This window comes from Calliopsis andreniformis, chromosome 3, assembly GCF_051401765.1.
Source record: "Calliopsis andreniformis isolate RMS-2024a chromosome 3, iyCalAndr_principal, whole genome shotgun sequence".
NCBI lineage: Eukaryota > Metazoa > Arthropoda > Insecta > Hymenoptera > Andrenidae > Calliopsis > Calliopsis andreniformis.
Window position 1 is genome coordinate 25,997,155 of NC_135064.1, and position 23,532 is coordinate 26,020,686.

The 23,532-nt window shown below is 37.0% G+C and overlaps 1 protein-coding gene across 1 annotated transcript in view; it reads right to left on the bottom strand.

Moving 5' to 3' along the window:
• Nucleotides 1-23,532, bottom strand: part of LOC143177362 (dynein axonemal heavy chain 1) — an 89,861-nt gene that overhangs the window by 13,108 nt on the left and 53,221 nt on the right. The window contains exons 37-71 of the mRNA XM_076375236.1: nucleotides 23,006-23,245; nucleotides 21,589-21,667; nucleotides 20,941-21,154; nucleotides 17,767-17,929; nucleotides 17,472-17,590; nucleotides 16,911-17,116; nucleotides 16,676-16,838; nucleotides 15,840-16,000; nucleotides 11,217-11,423; nucleotides 10,877-11,101; nucleotides 10,470-10,632; nucleotides 9,673-9,842; nucleotides 8,164-8,372; nucleotides 7,040-7,142; nucleotides 6,384-6,512; nucleotides 4,864-4,984; nucleotides 4,764-4,821; nucleotides 4,676-4,698; nucleotides 4,548-4,612; nucleotides 4,389-4,496; nucleotides 4,274-4,343; nucleotides 4,218-4,231; nucleotides 4,037-4,141; nucleotides 3,840-3,935; nucleotides 3,754-3,779; nucleotides 3,517-3,684; nucleotides 3,256-3,425; nucleotides 3,072-3,205; nucleotides 2,841-2,943; nucleotides 2,529-2,663; nucleotides 2,306-2,494; nucleotides 2,202-2,257; nucleotides 2,023-2,128; nucleotides 1,341-1,495; nucleotides 408-587 (exon numbers count right to left, since the gene is read on the bottom strand). Coding sequence (XP_076231351.1) covers nucleotides 408-587; nucleotides 1,341-1,495; nucleotides 2,023-2,128; nucleotides 2,202-2,257; nucleotides 2,306-2,494; nucleotides 2,529-2,663; nucleotides 2,841-2,943; nucleotides 3,072-3,205; nucleotides 3,256-3,425; nucleotides 3,517-3,684; nucleotides 3,754-3,779; nucleotides 3,840-3,935; nucleotides 4,037-4,141; nucleotides 4,218-4,231; nucleotides 4,274-4,343; nucleotides 4,389-4,496; nucleotides 4,548-4,612; nucleotides 4,676-4,698; nucleotides 4,764-4,821; nucleotides 4,864-4,984; nucleotides 6,384-6,512; nucleotides 7,040-7,142; nucleotides 8,164-8,372; nucleotides 9,673-9,842; nucleotides 10,470-10,632; nucleotides 10,877-11,101; nucleotides 11,217-11,423; nucleotides 15,840-16,000; nucleotides 16,676-16,838; nucleotides 16,911-17,116; nucleotides 17,472-17,590; nucleotides 17,767-17,929; nucleotides 20,941-21,154; nucleotides 21,589-21,667; nucleotides 23,006-23,245 — 4,633 coding nt within the window. The remainder of the gene's footprint in view (nucleotides 1-407; nucleotides 588-1,340; nucleotides 1,496-2,022; nucleotides 2,129-2,201; nucleotides 2,258-2,305; nucleotides 2,495-2,528; nucleotides 2,664-2,840; nucleotides 2,944-3,071; nucleotides 3,206-3,255; nucleotides 3,426-3,516; nucleotides 3,685-3,753; nucleotides 3,780-3,839; nucleotides 3,936-4,036; nucleotides 4,142-4,217; nucleotides 4,232-4,273; nucleotides 4,344-4,388; nucleotides 4,497-4,547; nucleotides 4,613-4,675; nucleotides 4,699-4,763; nucleotides 4,822-4,863; nucleotides 4,985-6,383; nucleotides 6,513-7,039; nucleotides 7,143-8,163; nucleotides 8,373-9,672; nucleotides 9,843-10,469; nucleotides 10,633-10,876; nucleotides 11,102-11,216; nucleotides 11,424-15,839; nucleotides 16,001-16,675; nucleotides 16,839-16,910; nucleotides 17,117-17,471; nucleotides 17,591-17,766; nucleotides 17,930-20,940; nucleotides 21,155-21,588; nucleotides 21,668-23,005; nucleotides 23,246-23,532) is intronic.

Genomic DNA, 23,532 nt, shown 5'->3' on the forward strand with positions numbered 1-23,532 from the left:
GTTAGGTGGGTGGGAAATTAGTCTGGTGGAGGGTAATATTTTTTATATTGACTATGGTCTTTTTGAGCATCGTATGGATTAGATATAAATAAAATGAATTGAAAGGTTTAGCTGGTCTGTTTTGGACTATTTCAAGTTTAATCATAGGAATCATGATTTATCATTTTATAGTTGGCAAAATATTTGCTAACTATAAAACTTTCTCTAGGTTTTCATATGGTGTTTTCAAGATTATGCTGTGTGTAACAAGAAATGTCTTTGTGAGCTGTCGTGTTGTTAACGATTAAAATGCAGATAATCTGCCTTTTTTCTAGAGAAGATTATTAAAAAAATATCATTTGCGCACTACTGTAAGTTTCTGAAAAAATGTTTGTTCCATAATATTATAAAAAAGAATGAACGCAAACCTTGGATGGTTGAAAATTAGGATTCTCGATGTAAACCTTCAGTTTATTAATCATTTCTTCTGTGAGATTATCTTTATTGTAATTCTCCATTGTGTACAAAAAGTGACCTGGATCGGCGAGCATTTGGCTACCAGGCGTCCAATAATCCAGCTTTGGCTCCTCTTTGCTGAATGCGCCAGTCTCTATCTACGCCAATAACGAATAGTTTACAGCATTTTAGCGGGTAGAGTGATCGAAAGAGAAAAAAGAAGGCGTAGAATATAGGAAAAAGATGTGGCTTGCCTGTTTTCGGTCAGCTGACAAAAACTGGCAAATATTGATTTCATATTGCAGTGAGAATATTGCCGAACTGATAAGTGAAATATTCACAAGAATGAAAAATTCACATGATACATTAAACGTTGTCCAATCTAGACAGCTTTTTTGAATAACATTTTTATCACTGTTTTCATTGAGAATTTGTTATTTTATTAACTCTCTATATTTTTACAAAAATAATTGACATATGAATTGTCATGTTACCTGAATATTGAGTGCTGAAGTCAAAAAATCGAACAAATCTGCAAATATTTATTCTATGCTAAGAATAAATTTCTAGTATTTCAGTATTTAAATGTTACTAAAATGAACGGAATAACAAAGCACTTGAATAATTTTATTCCCAGTTCACATTTCTTATGTAACGTTTGATCTCGAAATGTTTGAAAGTTTTAACTCTTCAATAACAGCACATTTTTAACTACAAAACATAATTAAAAAGTTTGTGCTTTTTAAGTTAAGCTGTTTATGCATATTCTATAATTACTGAAAAATTATTTAGGAAAATCCTGCTAAAAAAATGAGAGTTTATAGAAGATATTTTCAGAGGTTTCCTCCATAGCTCCCGAACCATTTGCAATATTCTCTGCGCTATATTATGTGTGCTGGACATACCTTGATCGGTTTCACGTTGTTTATGATGCAAATAGCCTCAATAACCAAAAGTACACCAACGGGTGGCCTCCTCATTGCCTTTACCTCAGTGATGTCGTTTCTGTTTAGAGCTTTTAAGCTCTTCTCTGCAGCGATCAACATTGGGCGTGCTTGACCTGCGGTAAATGGGATATCGATTGAATCATTAACTGTTTCTACAACGTTTATTGTGTCAATCGTATGTGGGCGCAGCTCGTGGTGGTGCAACTGTATGTACTAACGTCTATTAAACACGATCACGGAATATCGGTCGCGTGGATTCACGTGGATATATCAAAGAGAAAACTGTGCATGTTATGTAGATCAAAGTGACAAATTCGATATAAAAATATATTAGGAAGAAGAGGATTCTTGATTACTGGATTATTGCGATCTATAAATTCGTCTATGCGCTGCTACTTCACTGACCTAATATCACTGATCTAATATTATTATTCGAGTTGCTGAATTGGTTGAACTAAATGGTTATTGGTATCCTTGGTATTTAGAGGAACAAATTCTGGGAGTGGAATTATTAATTAAATAGACAAGGAATAATATGGTGTATTGGAGGAATCAAATTATGAGTGAATTATGTAGGTAACTTTTAACTACATCAGTTGAGTACACGGATCTACAATAAAAAGAAATAGGAAAAACGTACTTAAGTCTTCCTCTGCCTCATCCTTAATCTTTTGATTCTCAATTTTTAATTTCCCTGCTACAGTTTCTTGCTCCTTCGCCTCGGCCCTAGTCTTCTCCGCTTTGGTCTATGAAAATCAATGAAATTTTCAGCTGATATTCTCAAACGGGATATAGATATATCCAATTATCGAAACGAACCGATGAAAGCAAGACAGAAATACCTTCTGAAAGTACTTTAAGTAGCTGAAAGCTCTCTTACGGAAGACTCTAAAGTTATGAAAATAGACTTGAAGGAGCAGTACCAGATGAACAGAATTTTCTATTTACAAGAGGATATTGAGTTCTGATGGCGATACTAACTGTGTCGTGTGTGATCCTTTCGATCATTTTAGCTGTTGCCTCGGCTGCCTTCTCCAACTGGGGTTTCATGTTTGCCAATAACTCTTGCATGTTCTTCACTTCTACTTCTGCGCTGGCAAGCTTGTCTAAACCTATAGGAGTTGGACGAATGAAAATAAATCTTACAAAGCGAAATTGAATGGAAGCTTTCGGGAAGTAAATTAGAGCATAGACGCAGGAAATAAGAATACTTTAAAGAGATAAGGAGACTAACAACGACTCTCTTACATCGAGAGGATAAGACAAATAGTCTTAATACTTCTGCACAATAAAATTTATCAACTGGATTTCTTAGCGAGTCGCCTTAATGGAGAGTGATCCAATGTCTCTTGGAGTTGTCTTATATCGTCCTTTCACCGCAATATTTTTTTGGGGGTGGAACGTTTCTACCTCTAGAGAGCTATATTTCTGCGTTAAAGTTGACAGTAGTAGTTATACCAATTTTCTTATCTTTTGAACTCCTGCTTCCAGAAAGACATCCACAAATTCTTAACACAAACAGATTTGAGTTCATTGCACAATTTCGAGGGCTTATTAAACTCTGCAATATACGTACATATACGTGGGATTAAATGCATATTTTACATGTATGGATTTGTAGATGTTACACCAGTTTAATTCAGTTCGTTATTCCATTCCGGGCAATTAGTAGTTGCTATCGCTTTCAACCAGATTCCAGAAATGAATTAACTTATTTATGTAGATTACGCGACCCTCAGGAATTAGTGACGCCCATCGATTACACACAGTTTCAGTTACATTTATTCTTCGATTCATGCCTATAGTAGATACGCCCTCATACTCTGTCTATCGTTATTCCCTAATTAAGTGAACGTCCTCGTTTGGCTCGAACGAAAAATTCCTCGAAATGAGCAGGAACCAGCGAACACCGATAAAATCGTATGGAAATGTATGCAGATCCCGCAAATCCGATTAATTTGCATCCCTTCCGCTTCTGGATAATTAACAATCAAAGCGCCAGCAGACAACGGCAGAGTGAAAAAATAAATAAATGTCACACCCCTGGCCTTCGGTAATTACGTCTACAAATTCTTCTCTCGCGTACATGGAGGGGCGATAAGGGGGTTCGTTTTATCGATCGATTTTTTCAAACAGTTTCTCTTTGTTCTGCTCTGGAATTACAAAGTGAGGTCTTATTTCTCTTTCAGTGAAACAGAAGGGAGCATGCCTCGGGGTTATTTCATTTCGACATCTTCGCGTCAGTTGTGCTCTTAATACGTTCACAGCCCCATGACCCGAATATGGGTCAGGAGAATTTGGACTATGATTTCTCTTGACGTGATCTTGATGTTTTTAGAACCTCTTTGGTGGACTGAACGTGTTAATATACAGAGTGTCCACGCTGAAGTGGGCTACCTAAATATCACCCCTGTTTTTAGTTTGAATGGTTTCGAAGGGAAAATATCATGGAAGAACAATTTTTAGTGCAGAATCATCTTTTCTAATTTTTAAAAAAATCTTGTTATTAGAAACAGAGGGGGTACTTAGGTGGCCAGCTTCAGTTTGGACACCCTGTATTGCATGAAATCATTTTTTAGTGAATTTCTGTAAATATGTCAGTCAGTATTTTTTATAAATGATAAAGTGGTAATTTTTTTTATATCAGTTAGTACCTTTCCTAGAAAACCATGAATTCTTTCTATCAATATTGAGTTAGTGATGCAAACAGTTGTAACGAAGAAAATTTCAGATAGTGTACTGTTCCATTTATACGTTCCCTTTTAGTCTATTCCCGTCGATCGTTATTCAATTTTCGCCCGATTTAAGCGCACTGACGAATTCCACGAATAGTACCTGCTCCGTCAGTGCTTGTGGAAAAAATCGATAGTCTAATCGTGGTTATCGTGCACCACGAGCCTCCGTCAGACTGTCTTTGCTTAATTTATCAGTTGCAAAATTAGTCGCCGACGGGTCCTTTACCTTTGACCCATGGAAATTTTGCAGTGATCGTTGTCGCTGTCAAGCGATGCCGTATTGGCACCTGTCATCTATCTTCCCCGATGAAAAATGTAAGATGAATACATACATAGATATCAGCGATGAAAAGTCCAGTAATTGAGTCAAGTATAGTGTCTGCGACGTAGAAAATTATTAAAAAATTAGAGACCCATCGTGTTAATGAACTGGGAGTTCTTTAGCTATTCTTTGATTTCCATTGGCGGAGATTTTCAAGAATGAGGGAAAGAAGACTTTTATCGAAAGCTGTGTTAATTATAAAATCATAAAATATTTAATTGCAATTGAAGTGTTACAAAAAAAATATTTGTAACATATCCTAATGGAATCTAAGTTTCAACTGCGACATCGTTTAACTTTCCCTACACGTAGCAAAAGTTCTACCAATCGGGATAAAATATGTAGGCCCCTTCTGGAAGGAGACGCGTAACTTTTTTAAAGACTGTCAGAACAACTAAAGGAAACTCAATTTCTTAGTACGAACCTGTAGACAGACGATTCGCCGCCGATTGTAACTCCGTTTTTTTCGTTCCAAGAAGATTGCCGTAGCCAGAGAGTAGCTCGAGGTACGACGTCGGAGTAACGTAATTGTGGCGATTCAACTCCTGCGAGGTAAAATTTTATATTAGATACGGTGCTGGAAAAATCCTTTGATGCTCAGCATACATTGTAAAATATACCAGAAATAGTACAAAACTACTTTAGAAGACTTCTACGATATATGTATATTAGTAATTTATTTCTGTTTCATTAAAAAGTCGTGTCTGAGAGAATAAGTGAAAATATATAAACAAGAGCTCTAACTTAACAATTCAATTTAACGTATTTTTCACAAGAAGTTAGTGATTCACTTATTAAATTGGCGCCTTTACAGCTCCATTTCAATGAAATTCGATGCAAATTACCTACTCGTATCTTGTCATTATATTCAATATCGTTTCACCCATGTTTTCTTAACGAAATTATGAACGAGCTAATTGTGCTCATATAAAGATGCATTAACAGCAAATATTAAATATCTTCACAGAATTGTTCACATGGCCGATTCCTCACCAAAGTTACAAAATTCAAATTTGAACTATAACTCATGGAGTTAGGTGGGCTGATGAAATTCCACCTCGTTAATGATAAAACTTTTGTACACTTGTCGAGTCGGAGAATTATGAACATAAATATTTGTATTGTTCTAGTAAATTTAAGTTGTCACACAAATGAAGTAATCCTCTTTCATCGTTATGAATAGCTTCAATAGCAGTCAAAAAAGAAAGGAAAAAAGCTTCAATAGCCTTTGTGCGGCTCTGTTCGACTTTGCCTCGTAGCTTCTGACATGGAAACGTTTCCAGGCTGTCAACGATGGAAACTTCTCTCAAAACGATAACGATTACTTCGCAGGAAGTCAATAAAGGGGAACTCGCTGTCGCGTCCCTTCTATGTCACAGTTTACGCTCTCACATAAATGAATTTTCCATTGTGTTTAAAGGCTATTATCTAAGTCCTTAAGGGTAGAGCCACATATAAACGGAAATAGTTTCCGACGTTTCGTCAACATTGCAGCCAGCTTCGTTAAGAACAGCAACTGACATTGGTGTACCTTTGACGATGTTATGTGTTTAACACTATGTCTATCACGTCACCAATGTAGATGACAAGATTTACACGGTTGTGAATAACAGTGACTTACACAATTATAAATTATATGTAGTAATAGGAAAAATTTCATTTTCAGTGACAGTTACTAAAAGGAGGAAAGCATTTTAAAATAAACATGAAGATTAATTAAAAACAACTTTTTTAAAGTTGGAATCACTGCCAAAGTGATGAATTATGGATAGAAGTTTTAGCGAATTTGTCGTGGTAGTCAATGTGTTAAGGAGATCCTCTCGTGTTACGGATTACTGATCACAAATCTTTTTTAATTAATTAGCTGGGAAACTAAAAAGCTGAAGGAGGGAGTTTCAGATTGAGTTTCAGTTGCAATTAGTGTCCCTGTTAAAGTTGTCTTACATTTAAGTACAAGTCGCTCGCTTCTATTACGCTGGAGTGCATGTACTGGCACATTCTAACGATAGATCGTAGGATGTCCTCGGTAATGGACTCGTCCTGGATGTCCGTCAGGAATCCCATTGCTACACTCTACCAAGAAATAGAAATTATTGTTAAAAAAATAGAAGTTATTGCATCTCGCGACAAGAATATAGCACATTTAATAAATTCAGTTCTTTTACAATTTGTACGTACTAAATTTTTACAAGAAATAATTTTTAATGTTTTCTGCTGTCTGTCCTGCTTAACAAAACTACCATCATACATTTTGCAGGCAATTTATATGGTAATTATTTTTAATATATCTTGTACAATTTTTTGTCCATTTTTGCATTCTAGAATACTTTGAAGTCCCTAGCGATTTTAAATTGCCTTCTTTTTTCATAAACGCGTCTAACTAATTATGTTCAAAAATTATTTTAACCAGCTGAAAAAGGTTGAATTGGGATAGACCAGATAGTCTTTTCTGTCATTTCCATGTAACAGGATTAAATTTTGGTTTGCAACATTTTGAGGTTTGGTTTCAAAGAAACGTTCTATATAACTTTCACATTTCACATGTAATCCAGGCATGCATGTTTCTTTTTTAGACTTTGGGACTGTATCGCGTTACAAACCTGAAGCGCGGCTTCTGGCCATGGACAAAACCAATCGATCGTGCAACAATTCACCAAAGCGGGAAACTGTCTGATGCGTGCTCGGAAAACCTCCCCGATTGGACTGTGGACATAGAGAAAGGTTGCGTGATGAAATTGGGTCGGACCTACGCAGGAAGAGGTCCGCTAGATTGTTTAGTATAGATTAAAAGAATTTAGGACTGTTCACGTAATTCAATTAATTACGCTAGCCGTCTGTCCAATGACGGTCTGAGTTCCCTTAAGGTCTTTGATGGATTTTTGTCCTGGGCGATACGTTAATGGACTAAAAAGAATGGATTACATGTATAATAAAAATTTCATTTAAATCTCAGCCCTTAATAATGCAATAGCAACGTAGTGAAATGGCTATTTTTGGAGAACTTAAAATAGGTGAAGTAGAATTTAGGTATATTGTACGTGTACAGTAAAAGGAAAGGACTGTTCAGGGTAATATACTTTTCGTATTCTTGAAAGATCTGAATGTATGGAAATTTTTAAATTAAGAATTTTCAAATTTTCAAATTTTCAATTTTTCAATTTTTCAAATTTTCAAATTTTCAAATTTTCAAATATTCAAATTTTCAGATTTTCTAATTTTTCAAAATTACTTATTAACGGAAGGAAAACTTCAATTCCTCCCCTTCCCTTATTTCTTACTTACTGGTTTCCTAAAGAATCTCTTCAAAATTGAAACGTTCAAGGAAGTTATATGTACATTCTCAATATTATAACATGTTTGACCTACTCCTACACACCACATTGCTTTCAGTTATATATTTGATAGATACCTTGTCACACGCGTGCAACTGTTCCAGAAATACATACTTTGTGTTCTATTATAGACACATTGTTAGTAACAAACGCGACAACTGACTCTACGAGCTTTTTCTAGTCTTCCAGTCCAGCGATCGGTAGAATCTGAGTTAGAACACAAGGTATGTATTTTCTGATCAACTGTATGTATTTAACGACCCCGATCATTGGTACATTATTAGACATCGTTAGTTCGATATTATCCTGTTTCCCCCAATTCGCTCGGAATTGCGAGGAATTGGCAGACTAATATGAGACTAGGAAGGAAGTAAGGAAACACGATAGGGTACCTCATAGTGATGACCACATGTAAATTGTTACGGACCGTCTTCACGTAGGCGGTGAAAAGGTTGCTCCTATTGATCTGGAGGCCTGCCTCCTGCACTGCTCCACGCATCGAGTGAAATATTCTTTCCATTTCGTCTACGTGATAAATGTTCGGCACGTCACCGTTATTCAAAACGCTGTTTAAGTCCTCTAGCATCGAGTCGTTTTTAATCTATGAAAGAACACGTAACTCTTTGGTTGTGGAATATTAGAGATAGCATCGGTTTTCTGGCGTCGGAGTTGTCTTTGAAGAATAGATGGGGATGAGATTACTCGACACAAGCATCTCGATTTACGCTTGCGTTTAAAGGCGAATGATAACAAATTCGACGAAAATTACGTGCTTCTACGAAATGTTATTTGATTTACTGATATTTTCTAAAGAAGATAAGTTCTTAGAAACTGACTAGATTATTCTGTATGCAGTTGTAAGTCCCTAGAATGTAACGTCTTTGATCGTTTGAGAGAGAAATACTAGATGGATATTATTGAATATGATGGGTTCACTAGCTGAATTGGCAGCTCGTAACTGAGTTGCTGTTTCTCGATTGTTTTTACAGAAGTTTCAGAATTTATCAAAATAATTTAGTTGTTCATTTCTAAGCATTTTCCATCCAAACTCTCAGTCAACAATTATATAAAAAAATTACTGAAATCATATTTATTTTAGTGTTTCTCTTTCCTATCCTTTTTTATCTTACAGATATTTTTTCACCTTTTTTGAAACATTCTGTATACAAATCGCGAAAGGCTGTTCCCTAATCTACCTTTGTTTACCACAGAGCCACGCAGCTTCCAATTCATATTACCGTCGTTTGTATAAAATGGCATTAACCGTAAATCGAGGTGACAATTTCAAGTGTCTCACCCTGTATACAATTTCACGTGTCTGTAGCGAGCAGAAAGCAGAGACCGAGAAGGGTGGAGAAAAAGGATTCAAGGCTAAGAATATCTTTGCCCCCTAGTGTGGGTGTATCGAGGGCGTCAGGAATGCTGAAACAGGAAGTGTGCGATTCTGGACGATGTTTTGAACCATTGTCCCTTATCGTTTGACGGCTTCCTTTTTACTCTAACATCTACCAAGAAGACGGAAGGGATGATCGATGGTGACAGGAGGTTTCGATTATCCTCAAAATTGAAAATGTTTTATCTCTACTACTAATTGTATTTTATTGTTCCCTCTTCCCTATAAAAGTGAATAAAACAGCGAAAAAAAAAGAAATTTCTTCAAACGATTCAGCAAATATTTTAGGTTCCAAGCTGACGAAGACTAGTTTCACTGTTTATGTAGTTTTCCCTGTGACAATGATTCAGAATTTCAGAACAATGTACTAATGTACACTTGTAGGAGTTGTATCTACGCAACTGAATTGCATTTTACTTGGTAGCTAGTCCAGTAACCTAGTTACATGTAACGCCTCTCTGAATGGCACGCAATTGGCGGAAAATTGGACATGGAAATTCAACGATACCTGAGTGTCCGAGAATAGAAATACCAGGGATTGGTTCTGCACGCCCGCCTTCATCATTGAGTTTTTAATATCATCGCGCCAGTCGTTGGCAGTGTAGGCTCCACTTAACTCTATTTGGAAACAGGCGTAGTCTTGCATGTGCGCTGCCAATCTTGTTAAACTCTGGCGACCTAGATAGTGGCAGACAAAAAAGTGAATAATTTTAAGTAGTTTAATTATTTAGTTGATTTTTTGATTAGAGAAATTGGTGGAGTATTTTTTCGTGATGGATTTGCTGGTGATAAAATGCAAATGAACTGTCATGGCATATATTGACCATAGAATCATTTTTTACTTCGTACTCTAAGGAGATTTTTGAGCATTACCACTATTATTATCAGAATTGAGTACTACCACTGCTACTACAAATATCACTGCTATTATTACAACCACTACTACTACCACGGCTGCTATCACAAGCTACACAATCCTGTTGCATTTTTTATGGTATAGGTATGGATTCCATTATTTTAGATCCTTTTTCTGACCACTAGAATCTGTTATGATATCAAAAATTGAAAAGTTTGTCAAGACTTGTTTTTATCACGAATCCCCCAGTGGTTACTGTTACATAAAGACTGATGAAATTACTCGTCATAAAAACCACCGTTTAGTATCAACAGTTTTCGAGGACTGCAATTTAGTTACTGTTCCATTAATCAAATTGAAAGCTCTCGTAGATTGATTTTTAAACATGTCGAGGGAAAAAAGATACAGAAAGCTCAGCTGTCATCAGGATAATATTTCTCTTGCTTCACCTGATCCTCCCATCCCCAGCAGCAGGGCATTTCCGCGGGGTTGCCTGAGGATACGATTGATCCGGCAGACATGATCAATGGCGTCCTGGAACAGCACCAACTTCACAGGAGTCGTTGTCGAGGCGTTGTAATCTTCCAAAAATTCGTCGAGCACGTGTTCCATCTAGAAAAATATCAGCAGCTCGTAAAATAAGTATTACGACTGTTTGGAGAGTGAATTTTCCTACAGCCCCAAGGGTTTCTTTAAAATTGTTTCCAGTTCAGCAGAGAGGAAACGGTTGCTTCTTCTGAGTTTAAGGTCGTAAAGAGTTCGCTAAGATACAAAATATCGCCTTACAAAAAGTAATACAAAAGGTAAACATGAATATAACTACGGCTAGGACAATGCAGGAGAAATAGAGACGAACCTTCTTCATATCAGTTATCTGTTCGTATTCCTTGCTCGTACCACAAAAATCACCATAAAAAAGTACTCCATCGCCGATCACTTCTTCAGGATTGCATTCGAACTTTTCCAGAATGAAACGTCGCAGCAAGTCGTCGAACCACTTCCGGTCGGTGTCGTTAATCAGACGATCGCTGAACACTCTCACATTCTCGTGGTACCAAAGGAGTAACAGTTTATCGCGAAGCTGGTAGCAGAAGGTGGATGGTTCGGTTTTTGCAAGTCAAGCAGTTTTTTAAATTTAATCCTCCACACCAGGAGCAAATTAAAATGGATCTATGTTTGCCTGGACAAACCTCGACTTTGTTTGGGTTCATCATCAACATCCCCTGGAACACTTTGCTGAGGTCACGAAGATTGAAAGTGTAGTGGGATTTGTGAGGCGTCGGCAGTAGTTCGTTACATATTATGGTGAACAATGCAAGTGTTGTAGTAACGAAAAGGTCCAGCATGTGTCCAAAGTTCGTCACTGATAGCCAGGAGTTCAAAATTGTGCCAAAAATGTGTTTCTGAATTCAAATAAAGTTTCATAAATTGAAAACCAAAAAAAAAGTAAAGATATATAAGAAGAGAATTAAAATTTAAATATTTGAATATTTGAATATTTGAAAATTTGAAAATTTGAAAATTTGAAAATTTAAAAATTTGAAAATTTGAAAATTTGAAATTTAAAAGTGTTGATGAAATAGCATAACATATAATTGTTCATATACCAAGAGTTAAGCTGCTTTAAATGATGTTTAAAATCTTTCCCTCAACATACTTATTGACACATCTACTCAATTCCAATCGCCCACGTAACAGCAATTACTAGCAGGCTCTCATTGAATGTTATATTTATACTAAATACAAAGCAGTCGTCGTGTCAAAGGCCATTCTACAGATTCGAGCAAATCAAAATATCGAGTTTCAATAAAGCGTACTAAATTACAAGTAATCACAAATCTTTTTGAGACTCTTTCTCTCTCTGCGTGGGTGGGTACGAACTTGTGCCTGGGAATAACTCACAATCAGATGAGACTGATAGACTATAAACCACTGTTACCCTAAAGTTACGTTGGAGTGCCCATTTAGTTGTTCGACGAAGACTTACGTAGCTGAGGAAGAAGATGAAACGAACTGAGGCTATGCATTTGGGAAAAAGCTTTTCGAGAAGCAGCTGCGAAGTGAAACTAGATCCGAGGGGTGTGAATTGCGGAAACAAGCAGGAGAACTTTCGAGCAATGTGTTATTGCGGCACAGTATATTCGCCTTGTCACTCCTTTAGCACGGACCTTCAAGTCTGTCTCCAAAGAACGATATCTTCTTTAAAGAAGTCTCAACACAGGAGTTTTGGGGTTAACTGAATTTTCACGCTGGACAGTTCAAGTTAGCTGAACTGTCCTATGATTGATAACATAGTAGACACTTATTAGATACTACGTTTCAGTGAACTGTATAGTGTAACGGAGATTTTGTCTTGCTCCAAATTTTCTTTTTAGTGAAATACTTGGTGCGAGATTCTATCGAGTTTCCTGATAATAGTTGAGCAGCAGAATAATTTTCTGTTTTCTGTTTTATTGCTTCTTTGATTTGGATAAGGATTATATTAGAAAGTATTGTAAAATTAGAGGTAAATTCAGCAGGAAGCTGAAGAGGACCATGTCACATAGACATCAGTTTAACAATAATTATGAAACACTTTTTGTATTCCTGAGTATATAAATAGTATTTGGATTTTACAACTGGAACCTTCTGTTACGCGTTAGAACAACCTTTTCGCTATTACCTTCACGTTTAATGAAACCTATCCTTTTCCTTTTACGAGTTTCGCTATCTAGTTTTTGCACTCGTGCACCGTTGCTATTGCTACTCGAGCCATCTTCTAGCTCACCTTTTCATTAACAGTGGAGTAAATGTTCATAGTCGACAGATGGTCGAAAATGCGCATACGTGAAAATCTCTTTCACGCATTCCCATCCAAGGGCGAACATGTCCACGTGGATCTATGTGACGTTGAAACATTCCGTAATTTTAATTCCTTCGCGAGTAGGGAAAAATTCTTTCGGTACGATAAGCATATAGGGCGTCGATAAAATAATTGATGAATTTCTGTGACATACATGTAGCAGCTTATTTCAAATCAGGAATCGAAATTCAAACTTAATTTCATACTTTGAATTTTATTTTAAATCTAGACGAATGTGATTCAGCTTTGCAAAATGACTAGTTTTTTAAAAGTATTTCGTCTATATCAAATAGTAATTTATTTTTTAACCTCCCATATTCCTCCTTGTGCTTGATACATAAAACGGCACAAGTAATATTCTTAAAAAATTTGAATTTATAAACCAATTAAAGTCTACGAAACAGAATTTATATTTCGAACAGTAGAAAGTGGAATTAAAGGAACATTTCTCTTAAAAAACGTGAATACAAGAAAACGTGATTCCACAATATAAAATTCAGATTTAAAACTTCAGGCGTTAATATCTGGAAAATGAAAATGTATGACTTACGACGCTTTGCTTTACGACCACAGATATTGCTTTTAATATTCTATGCCTATCTTTCATCACCGCCAGACAACTCATTTCTTTCTATTAGACTAATAAAAGATAATTGATCGTGTCTCACAGTATTTCGAGGTCAGGCGATAAACACAGTAAAAATTCCAAACTAAATGGTGAGAAAGTTCACGGATAACTTGATGGGACACCGTGTACATCAATGAACCATAACACACGTTACACACATCTGACACGAACACGATTTTCCATGGCTCAGCATCGCTCGTCCTTTGCCCGACCTTGCCTAGTCCCTTTAAAGCGCGCATGGAAAAAGAGATTCCTGGTGCGGTCTGTCGGTATACGGAGCTAGTTATGGCGGCTCATTATTGGCCGAGCAGGTGATTAAGATAAATTATGGCCAGCACCAGGTACGATTTACGAGACCTAATTGCACCGAGCACAGAGGGAGTGAGGACAAACAGAGGCCGCCGCTGCTTCGTCTCTTTCACGAGCTCCAATTATTCCTCGTGGGCGTGGATTGACGACCCGATGGAATAAAACTGGATGAACGCGAAAGGAAACACGCGTGACCCGTTGGAACTTGCCAGAGTCATTCGGCTGAGCGTCGAAAAATGACAGCCACCTCGGCTTTCCTTCGTTTTCCAATTCCAGTCAAGCCTGATACTCTTTAGACCTGAAGTCTCTAACTTCCCTTGGGGTCACGGTATTTCGTGTTGCTGTGAAGCAAAACGAAATGATCATGGGAGATCTCAAATCTCTACTAAATTATATCATGTTTTCAAAAAATCTAAGTTGAGACCTTAATTGAGATCTAGAAAGGGCATTAAAGGTATTTTTTTTACATAGAAACAAGGGTTTGAGAAGACACAACTTCATGAGGCAGTATTGAAGTTGGACACCTTAAACGTCAGTGTTCCGAAAATAAAAATTTGTGATTTAGATTGGCTTGCTTTACAGATACAGATTTATGATTGCAATTACTTATATAGAAAATTTTAGAACAGATTTTGGGCACTTTCAATAAAGTTATTTATTTTTTATGAACGAAAGAAGGTGATTTAAGCTTCACTGTAACAAGTACTTAAAAATACTAAAAGCTCATTTGAAAGTGTTTCTTATGCAAATCTGGATGTATCATATAACTTGGCAATTATGAAGCGCAGATGGCGTCTTATTGTTATACATATAAAGGTTGGGAAACTCTGCTTTAGACGCACGTAGATGTAACAGATTCGTAAAGTAGTACGTCTGATATTTGAACCAGCGAGTCGAGCTGCGTGACGTAGGTACCTACTATCGAAGATCAAAGATCGTGACGAAATTTCGTGAATTTGTTGCGATGCAGTGACAGGTGTATTTATAGCAAACATTAGTGTATGCATAGAAAAGTGCTTGGACAGGTTTCCGATAAAGCAACAATGTGGGTTGCTGGAAGTGGATCTAACTGAGAATCGAATACTGATCTAGATCCAACTCATTCGTAGTACTGACACGTATTCTAAACCTTATCCCACTTCTGTTGGATCTGACATAGTAGACCAAATACAATCTAACTTGAGTGAATTTAATTCAAATCAGACATATCAGCATCTAAACTAGATCACATCTTTTTCCTACTGAAGACACTGAGATGCAATTGCTGCAAACATATCTACTAGACTAGAGACAGTTAGTATACAAGATCTCTAATTCTCGTATCGTGGTATGTACCACTTTAGACCAGGGTTTTTCAATCTTTTTTGGCTTGTGGTTCTCTTCCCAACATCGACCATTTCTATGGTCTTATTAAGTTCCCTCTTTAACATCAAAGGAATTTAAAAAGAAAAAGCATCACAGTGTAGGCTTAACGTAATTGGTCTATCGTGCCCTAAAAACATGAAAATTAACTTATAATTCCTTCTGAGGAAAGAGGAATTAAAAATGAATGCTGCCTTGAGGAGGCTGTCAGCGAAACAGACTCAATTTTATCTCAATTTCCCAACCTCGGAAGGAAGCGGGAAATACTGGCACATCGTAAAAAAATAATAAACTTCGCCAGGAGGAATATTCCCGTTTTATTGTCTGCCTTGCTGCGAAATTTATCCGAACACAACGACTCCTCCTCCTTCAGCCAGGCAAAAAGTGGCGGCTGTAAACGCCGAAGACAGGGCGGAATGGAGGAGGTTCACGAAAATCGTGGAAGTCAATTTTAGATGGTAAAGACGGGAGGAGGGAATTCGAAGTGGCGAACTTCTGCAGAGAGTTTAAACCGTGATTGCTATGAGTGAAGGTTTGACGTGGCTTCCGAGACGAAGATGAATTATTCCGCGTCCTTTTTTTCTCCGCTGTCTTAATTACTTCCCGCTTTTTAATTGTCACTAACGAGCCGCTCGAAGCGCGAGTAGTTCGCTGGCCGAGGAATAGCTCAAGAATTACCTTCGCGTCGTCTTCCATTTCCGGGAATGCAATGAAATGGAAATGTCGCAACAGTCTGGCAGTTATTGGATTTCTACCACCGCCAGGCGGTCCCATCGCGGCAACGAAATTCACATCCTCGATCCATCTGAACGATCCGATCTCCCTCCGGTCGTACCATCCTGAAATGTACGTCGTCTTCGTCATGTAAGTCTCTTGCGACTGCATCGCGCAATTAATCGAAAGACTGACATTGGGATGTAACAGCGCGCGTATAATATTTTCATTAAGTACAGAGAATAGATACATAAGAGAAGTGTCCCAATGCCTGGATGCTTAAGATGTCAGATCTCTCAGTAAATGGACAATCGAAGAATGCATGTATCTCAACACTTGCATTGCGTACCAGCAACTGGACTATTTTATGATAATATTCTTTGTTTTATGAAATAAAATTAGTGTTAATGTCCAGTTATCGAGACATGGTTAGCTACTAGGGTATTTATGTTAGTTTCGAGAGTTTCTTATATACAATCTAATACATTTTTGTGTTTTGAAACACACGTGCGATATGTAAAGTATTGTGTAAAGTAGGGAGTAGTTTCAAGGATTGAGTCAGCAAATAAAAAATGTGATAAAAAGACAATGCACGGATTGTGGCTCTATTTGACCTCCTTCTTCGAGTTGTAGCCGTTTTATAGTCTCGATAATCCTCGATATAAATTCAATCTTCATGAATTATTCTACTTTGATAGCGTTCTTAGCTCTATTTTTTCGCAAGTAGATAAACAAAAGGAGGTTTGGGTATCTAATATAAGATAAGTGTAATGTAACAATATTTGGAATAAAACACTGACCACTGAAGTCCATAAATTGTCGAATCAACTCGATGGGTGGCTGGGCACCATAGGTGTCGAGGGCAGGCATGTTCAGGTCGTCGATGAAGAAGACTTGTTTCTTCAAGAGTGGTGGTCCATACACGTCTCTACGCCGCTTGCTCAGCTTCTCATCGATTAAATCCTATCCACCGAATTTCCCATTAGTTATAAATGCAAAACGATTATTCGCTAAAAGAGGAAAGTAACTTTGTACTTGAGTTTGATTCGCAGTGGTTCGAGCAGAGAAGGTGATCAAATCGCAAATGAATTTCTTTGGCATGTTCGTGGACAGCTTGGTCGTGATGGTCATGGTCTTTCCACTTCCAGTAGGTCCCACACAGAGGGTGTGAGAGTTGTTGATCATCAAGTAACCAACTAAAGTCGCGCTTCTGACACTGTCCATCGTTGGTACTTCAATATCTGCGATAGTATATTGTACGTGTTCATAATACGAATATAAAAATTGTTGAATTCTAATGCTGTGAATGTTACGAGATCCTGAACCTCCAATCTGAGATTTATGATACCTGGATTTGAAGACTTGGGTGTATGGGTTTTATTCAATCCTCTTTTCAATATTGCAAATGAAATATTTCTGTTTTAAGCTTTTTATATACAGTCGTAAATATTTTGCGGAAGTATGAGTATATCGACTAGCGCATAAAGCGTATTAATGTTATATTTAATAAAAAAAAAGCAAGTAGTATATCGGTAAATGCTGATATCGCGAGTAAACCTGGAAACGCTTAATCTCTATCTCTGGTAGAAAATTTACCCGCAAATTTCGTCTCTGGCGTAATCGTGATTGATGGAATGTCGTCCAACCATTTGTACCACCTTGGTGGCATTGGTTCTGGGCTGTCGATCGTGTCCGTGAAACCACCATCGTGCAGCCTATACAAAAATAGACAAAATTAAGTCTACTGTACAGTGGAAATTCGATTACTGTACAGAACACTTTCTATTTGGAAGAGATGATAGCAATCATGGACTATTTTCTCAGCGAGGCAATAGTTTTTTCTTTTTCAAAAAAGAAGGGAAGCGATATTTTATGGTTCTTAATCGATCACCTGTAATCGAAAACCAGACCGTCTTCAGGGAACGGTAATTGATGACGATGATCACTTTGCACCTTTCTAATCCAATTGCTGAACGCTATGCGGCTCTTGTAATCACTACTTGCTCCCAGGCTCCAAACCGCGGCAAATCCAGCCCATGGCGATAGCAAATCAGCTAGAATGAGACAATTTCAATTCGATAGGGCGTGTGGGATGAAGGTACATAACGTAATTACGCGCGTCCAGGTGTTTCGGTATTGGTTGTACTGATTTAGAATTACATTAGAGAATTTTTTTATTTTATCAGTAACCCATTTCCTGTCTTTTCCCTGCTGAAACTTTACTTGTACAGAGTACTTATATCAAATCGAAAAAATTACACTTGTACGATTTTAGTATTTCTGTAACTAGTAGTAAGCATGATTATGTTAAATTTGAATTTAATAATTTTACCCAGCACCAATATTCGTATGTTCTTATGCAGATTCATTCTTTTTTGTGACATCGTGAAATGTATGTATGTAGAATATTCGACAATAGATGTCAGAAACTGTAAGAGCTGGTTTGACATGAGAAAGTAGGGTGGAAATCATGAATAAGAAAAGAAAAGACTTCTGCAGAAAGGATCTAGGATTGGCAGGAGGTGTATTTGACTTGGAACTTATTTTACTGGTGACGTTCACAGGTCAAACACAGCAGTGGTAGTAGAATAAGACAAGTCAGACACATTCTATGTGCATTTTAGGTATATTATAGATTCTATAACAGTATGGCAATTTCATTATTCTCCATTTTCATCTTATTTTAGCATACACTATACTTTTCTCGTACTTAAGAGAATTTCTGTGAATAATTTTTCAATAACTGTGAAATACGCCTATATCATTTAACTTAAAAAACAGAAGCTTTCTTATTATTCTATTTCTATTAATTTTTATTATTTCTATTAATTTTATTATTTTTCTATTTCTATTAATTTCTATTAATTTTGATTCTCAATTGCATAGTGCTTCTACAAATGAAAGTACTCCATCCTTCAAAATTTAACCATAATATAAAATCTCGCATAGTAGCCATCAGATCCATCGCGCACGTATTTGCATATTTTCTCAGAACTACGAAATTTCAACCAATACAAATTCTTTTGGCAACAATACTCACCCGTTGAAAATTGTGTTTACAGGAAAACAGTCTCTGATAAAAACTCGGCAAGTAAATCGACCGTGTGTGATATGCCTGGGTGAATTTTATCAGTTCTATGGAACGATCACTGGCATGGAGTATCGACTAAAACACGAGCATATCTGCATGGAATTTTCACGCGTTTGCACGGGTCGCAAAGGAGAGAAAATGTCTCGCGTCTACTCGACCACTGTCGTTTATTTGCTGGTCACGTAAATGGCCTAACGCGAGATTTTTCCACTCGCTCGTCCACCTTCCTCCCTTTTCCCATTTTTATTTTCCACAGACTCATCACTGGGGAGGGATTTAAAGGTCACCGACTTGGTGAGAGACGCAAACAAGTCGGGAACGATTCCAGGGAGACTCGTCGTTTAACCACGATGGGGTTATTTTTCCCAGTTGAATAATGACACGCGAGGAACATCCAAACGGAGAAGCCCATTTCTCGGATTAAACGCGCGCACCCTGCTTACTGCAACCTGGGGGCGGCAGTCAGTTAACTTTTCTCGCCGGAGTACGTTTGCGTTTTGCCACTATTAATCACTACTCTGGAACACCACCTGTAGACGTTTCATTTTCGTCATGGGATTGATAAAAATGAAACCAGGAAGGCATTTAAATTCTTCCACCTTTCGAAAAAGATTATCTTCCGTGTTATAGCAGTTTTCTCTCTGCTGCAAGCTTCTAATGCTTCTTTGGGTTTTAATCTTTCGTGCTGAATTTTCATTTAAGTTTCAGTTTAATCCCTGCAGCATCGTCTTTACGGTTTATTTTCCATTTTGTTGTTTCCTTTGATGCTGCAGGATTTACTTGAAAATTTAACGTGTTTGGAGGCTTTTTTCGTTGCTTTTTGCGCCCAGAGTGTTCACAATAAAAAGCGGATATTTAGTTCTGAATCTAGAACACTGCTTCGATGTTTCGTTTTGAAGGCAACGTTGATGGAACCAAGGGACGTCACAACGTATCATGTTTCTTTGTTGCCTTAGTTTTAATAAGGCTCATGTTTAGGTAGAGATATTTGTTTAAAAAAGTAACATGTGTTGCTTTGATAGCTCTGATAGCTCTTGATAGCTTCAGTTATAGCCCGATTTTCATTTATGTATTGATGAGTTTTAAAGTTTTAGATTTTTTGTAAACCGAGTAGGAGTTTTAACTCTCATTAGACATTTCAGAACACACGTAAATCTTTGATACTTTGCAAGTGGAATTAGTTTCCACATCGTGTCTTTTATCAATCAATACGGATTATTTCTCGCAGATTCTGTTCCCTCTATTTCAGGAAATGTTAAAACTGACTTTGATATTTGTTAATATTTTATGGGTTATTTAATGCTACTGTATGTGACTTGCATAAGTATACTCTATTCCGGTTTCGAGAAGTTTCAAATAGTACGAGTACGTAACTTCTGCACTAGTGATATTGTCAACGAATAGAACTCCATAATATCAGATAAATATAGAAATTCATCCAATTCAGTGATTGAAATTCGAGAGTATTTTTTATCGAACAATTAATCTCAATCTCCAGAATGCAGTAATCTAATTTCAAGATATGAGGTTAATCTTCATAATTGTTTTAAAATGGCAATTGAGGCGAGAGGTAATTCTAATTTAAAAAACAGGCACTTGCATGCCCAGGATCGCTATTATCGATTCGTTCATATAGAATAAAACCCCAAACGTTTTAAGAACAGATTAAGCACACAAGTGTTCCTTAAGAAAATGCATGAAATCATATAAAAATGCTATGGAGTGAATGTATTAATTTTTATAAAACCGTCCTTGTAGTTTTTTTCCTGATCGCTAATGAAAAATGTAAAAATTGTTCATATTCCAATTTTCGCCTTTCACAGTCACTGCGACTGAATCATCCACGATGCACATACAGAATGAAAAGTGTATGATTGCCTTTAGCAAACATTTCAAAGGTAATGCTCTATTGCATGTAAATGTAGACTAATTAGTAGTAATATTAATACTAATTAATATTAATTTGATTCTTACGAATAAGCGCCTGGAGGGCAGTGGTTGGTGGAGGTTTCCCATCTCGTCCCGCCATTGGTCCGATCCGAAAGTTCATCAGATTAATATACGAGCGTACCATCCCCGAGTCAACAGTGCTCACAATTTCTCGTAGATGAGTACGCAGAACTCTCATGCCTGGGAGCAAGTAATGACTTGTTAACTCGGCAATGTCCTCGACGTAGCTGCTCATATTCTGTAACAACGGTTTCAAAGTTCGAATATCTCTGTTTGAACATTCCGCTTCATTTCCGCATAATTCACTGTTATTAATTAGCGTTGCCATTGTTGCTCGTTCATAATTTGATTAATAATTGAAAAAATATGAACCTCGTTTAAACTAGAAATGTTTTACAAAGAGGCCATAACACGCAACGATATTTTCAATGAATTGTGGCTCGCCTTCCAGAAAAATGGTAATAAAACTCGTTAATGAAAAAATAATAGGACAGATAATAAACCTACAAATAGAGTGGTATACTTTTAATTAAATGACAGGGGAAAATGAAGTGTATACGGAGCTGTCTACTATAAATCGGCAAATTATTGCGTCACTGCACGTTACGTGATCATAATTTGTTGAAGCTCCTGATGTTCGAATTATTAAGAGCCAGTTTATAATGTACTCACTTTAGGTAGAGATTTCAGCCAGCAATTAATAAGCGGTTCCAGACCGAGACCCTCGGGCTCCATATAAACCATACCACATCTGTGGGTGGAAGATAAAAATGCGGTTGAATTAATATCTTCGATAATGGCGCTGCGGTAGCAGTTGTTTGGTTTTTGTTTATGGCTTTTTGGTACGCGTTTTATTACCATGAAGCCTGTTCGTACGTTCTAGAAATTACGATCGACACTATATGTATAGGTACTATGCAGGACATTGTGCGTTCTGTCATAGCCAGATCCATTATACATGTACGTTATATGTGATACAAATTCGAATTCAGAAAGTGAAACTGTTGAAAAAGGTTGCGAAAAATTCAATGAAAATATAGTATCAACTTTTTGTAGTTATTGACATTTTAGGTCATAACTGCCATATAGGTAAATTGTGTAGGATAATTTGAATGCAGAGTTTTAAAACTTTAAAAACTTAAAAATCTGGAAATTTGAAAATTCGAAAACTTGAAAATTTAAAAATTTGAAAATTCGAAAACTTGAAAATTTGAAACTTTGAAAATTCAAAAATTTAAAAATTCGAATATTTGAAAATTTGAATCAACAAAATGTTCTATCTCACTGATATGCACTAGTTACTTTTCGTTCAAGGATCTCTTGATTTCAATTTTAACGCAGTACTACTTCAAGACAGAGTCAGATCGATCATTTTATCATAAAACATTTCCATTTGCACTCTCTCAGCACCTCTTGAAGTGCATTCCTAACTTCACGCCTCGTAGGATGCAAATATATCTAACTAAATATATACATTCTATATCTCGCAGCACGTGCCTATGTACGACACAGTATGCAATGTTCGCTATGCATGCTGCACCACCGCGCAATTTTCATTTGACACAATAACTTGAATTTTCGGTGCAAGGTGACTCCTTCCACGACGTCGCAGTCATTTATTACCGGCGGATGTGCTTTTTCATCCACGTCGTTACACACGCGCCGTGTGGCTCTCATTTTTTATTTATAGCGAACGGTGATTGATGCGAACTGTGGTTCGGCGCTTGAATCGATTATACGAAACTCAGACTTGTTTTGTGGCTGGTTTTGACTTCAAATAATAGCGAAGTCTCGTGTGCCAGGCGTGGGAAGAGATTGAAAGCGCTTGGTGAAAACGCGACCATCGGTGGCAAACATCTTGCAGGCATTCATCTTTGCCTCGCGATATTAGCCAGATCGCTATTAATGCTAAGTAATTCAGGGTAGTCCAGTTGAGGATGAACTAACAAATAAAATTCGAAAGTTTTGTATATCCGTACGCTGTATCATCAACAAACTTCGCAATTCCGCATCGAGTAAACATTTCACGTTTACGATATATGGCAGTTGACTCTTCGAAAGCAATCGATATTGCCAGTTTTGAAAGTACCTTGAAACCGTAGCTGGAGACGCGACTCTTAGATCAGCCACTTCGAACATCATTGTCATTGTAGGCAGGATTTTCATTATTTCACCTGAAGTTAAACAGAGCTTTTTATTGTCGTCCAGCACTGTGTTCATGTTCTCGATCCAAAGTGCATCTACAGGCCCGTCGAATATGTACCAACGTTTGTTGGTATCATTCGTGGCTATTCCTGCCCTCAGTAGCGTGGAGAAGATACCGTCAGTCCTAAACAAATTGCAAAACAAATTGAAAAGGAAAACAAGGGAGAAATAATTTGCTATCCTTCTAACAGGTACAATTTTTAACACGAATTTTTTTGTCAAGTTCCTGGTAGCTGCAGTCTGTCGAATGTTTGTTTTATAGAATAACGACGAGTAGCAATCAACGTAACTATGTATTGCATATAGGAGTATGGTTCAAGTTTATTTCTCTCGTTTTTTAGTTTCGAAAATAAATAACAATTTTATCGGTGATATGTGAAAAAAAGCGAAAAAAATAGGCGAAGCGTGATA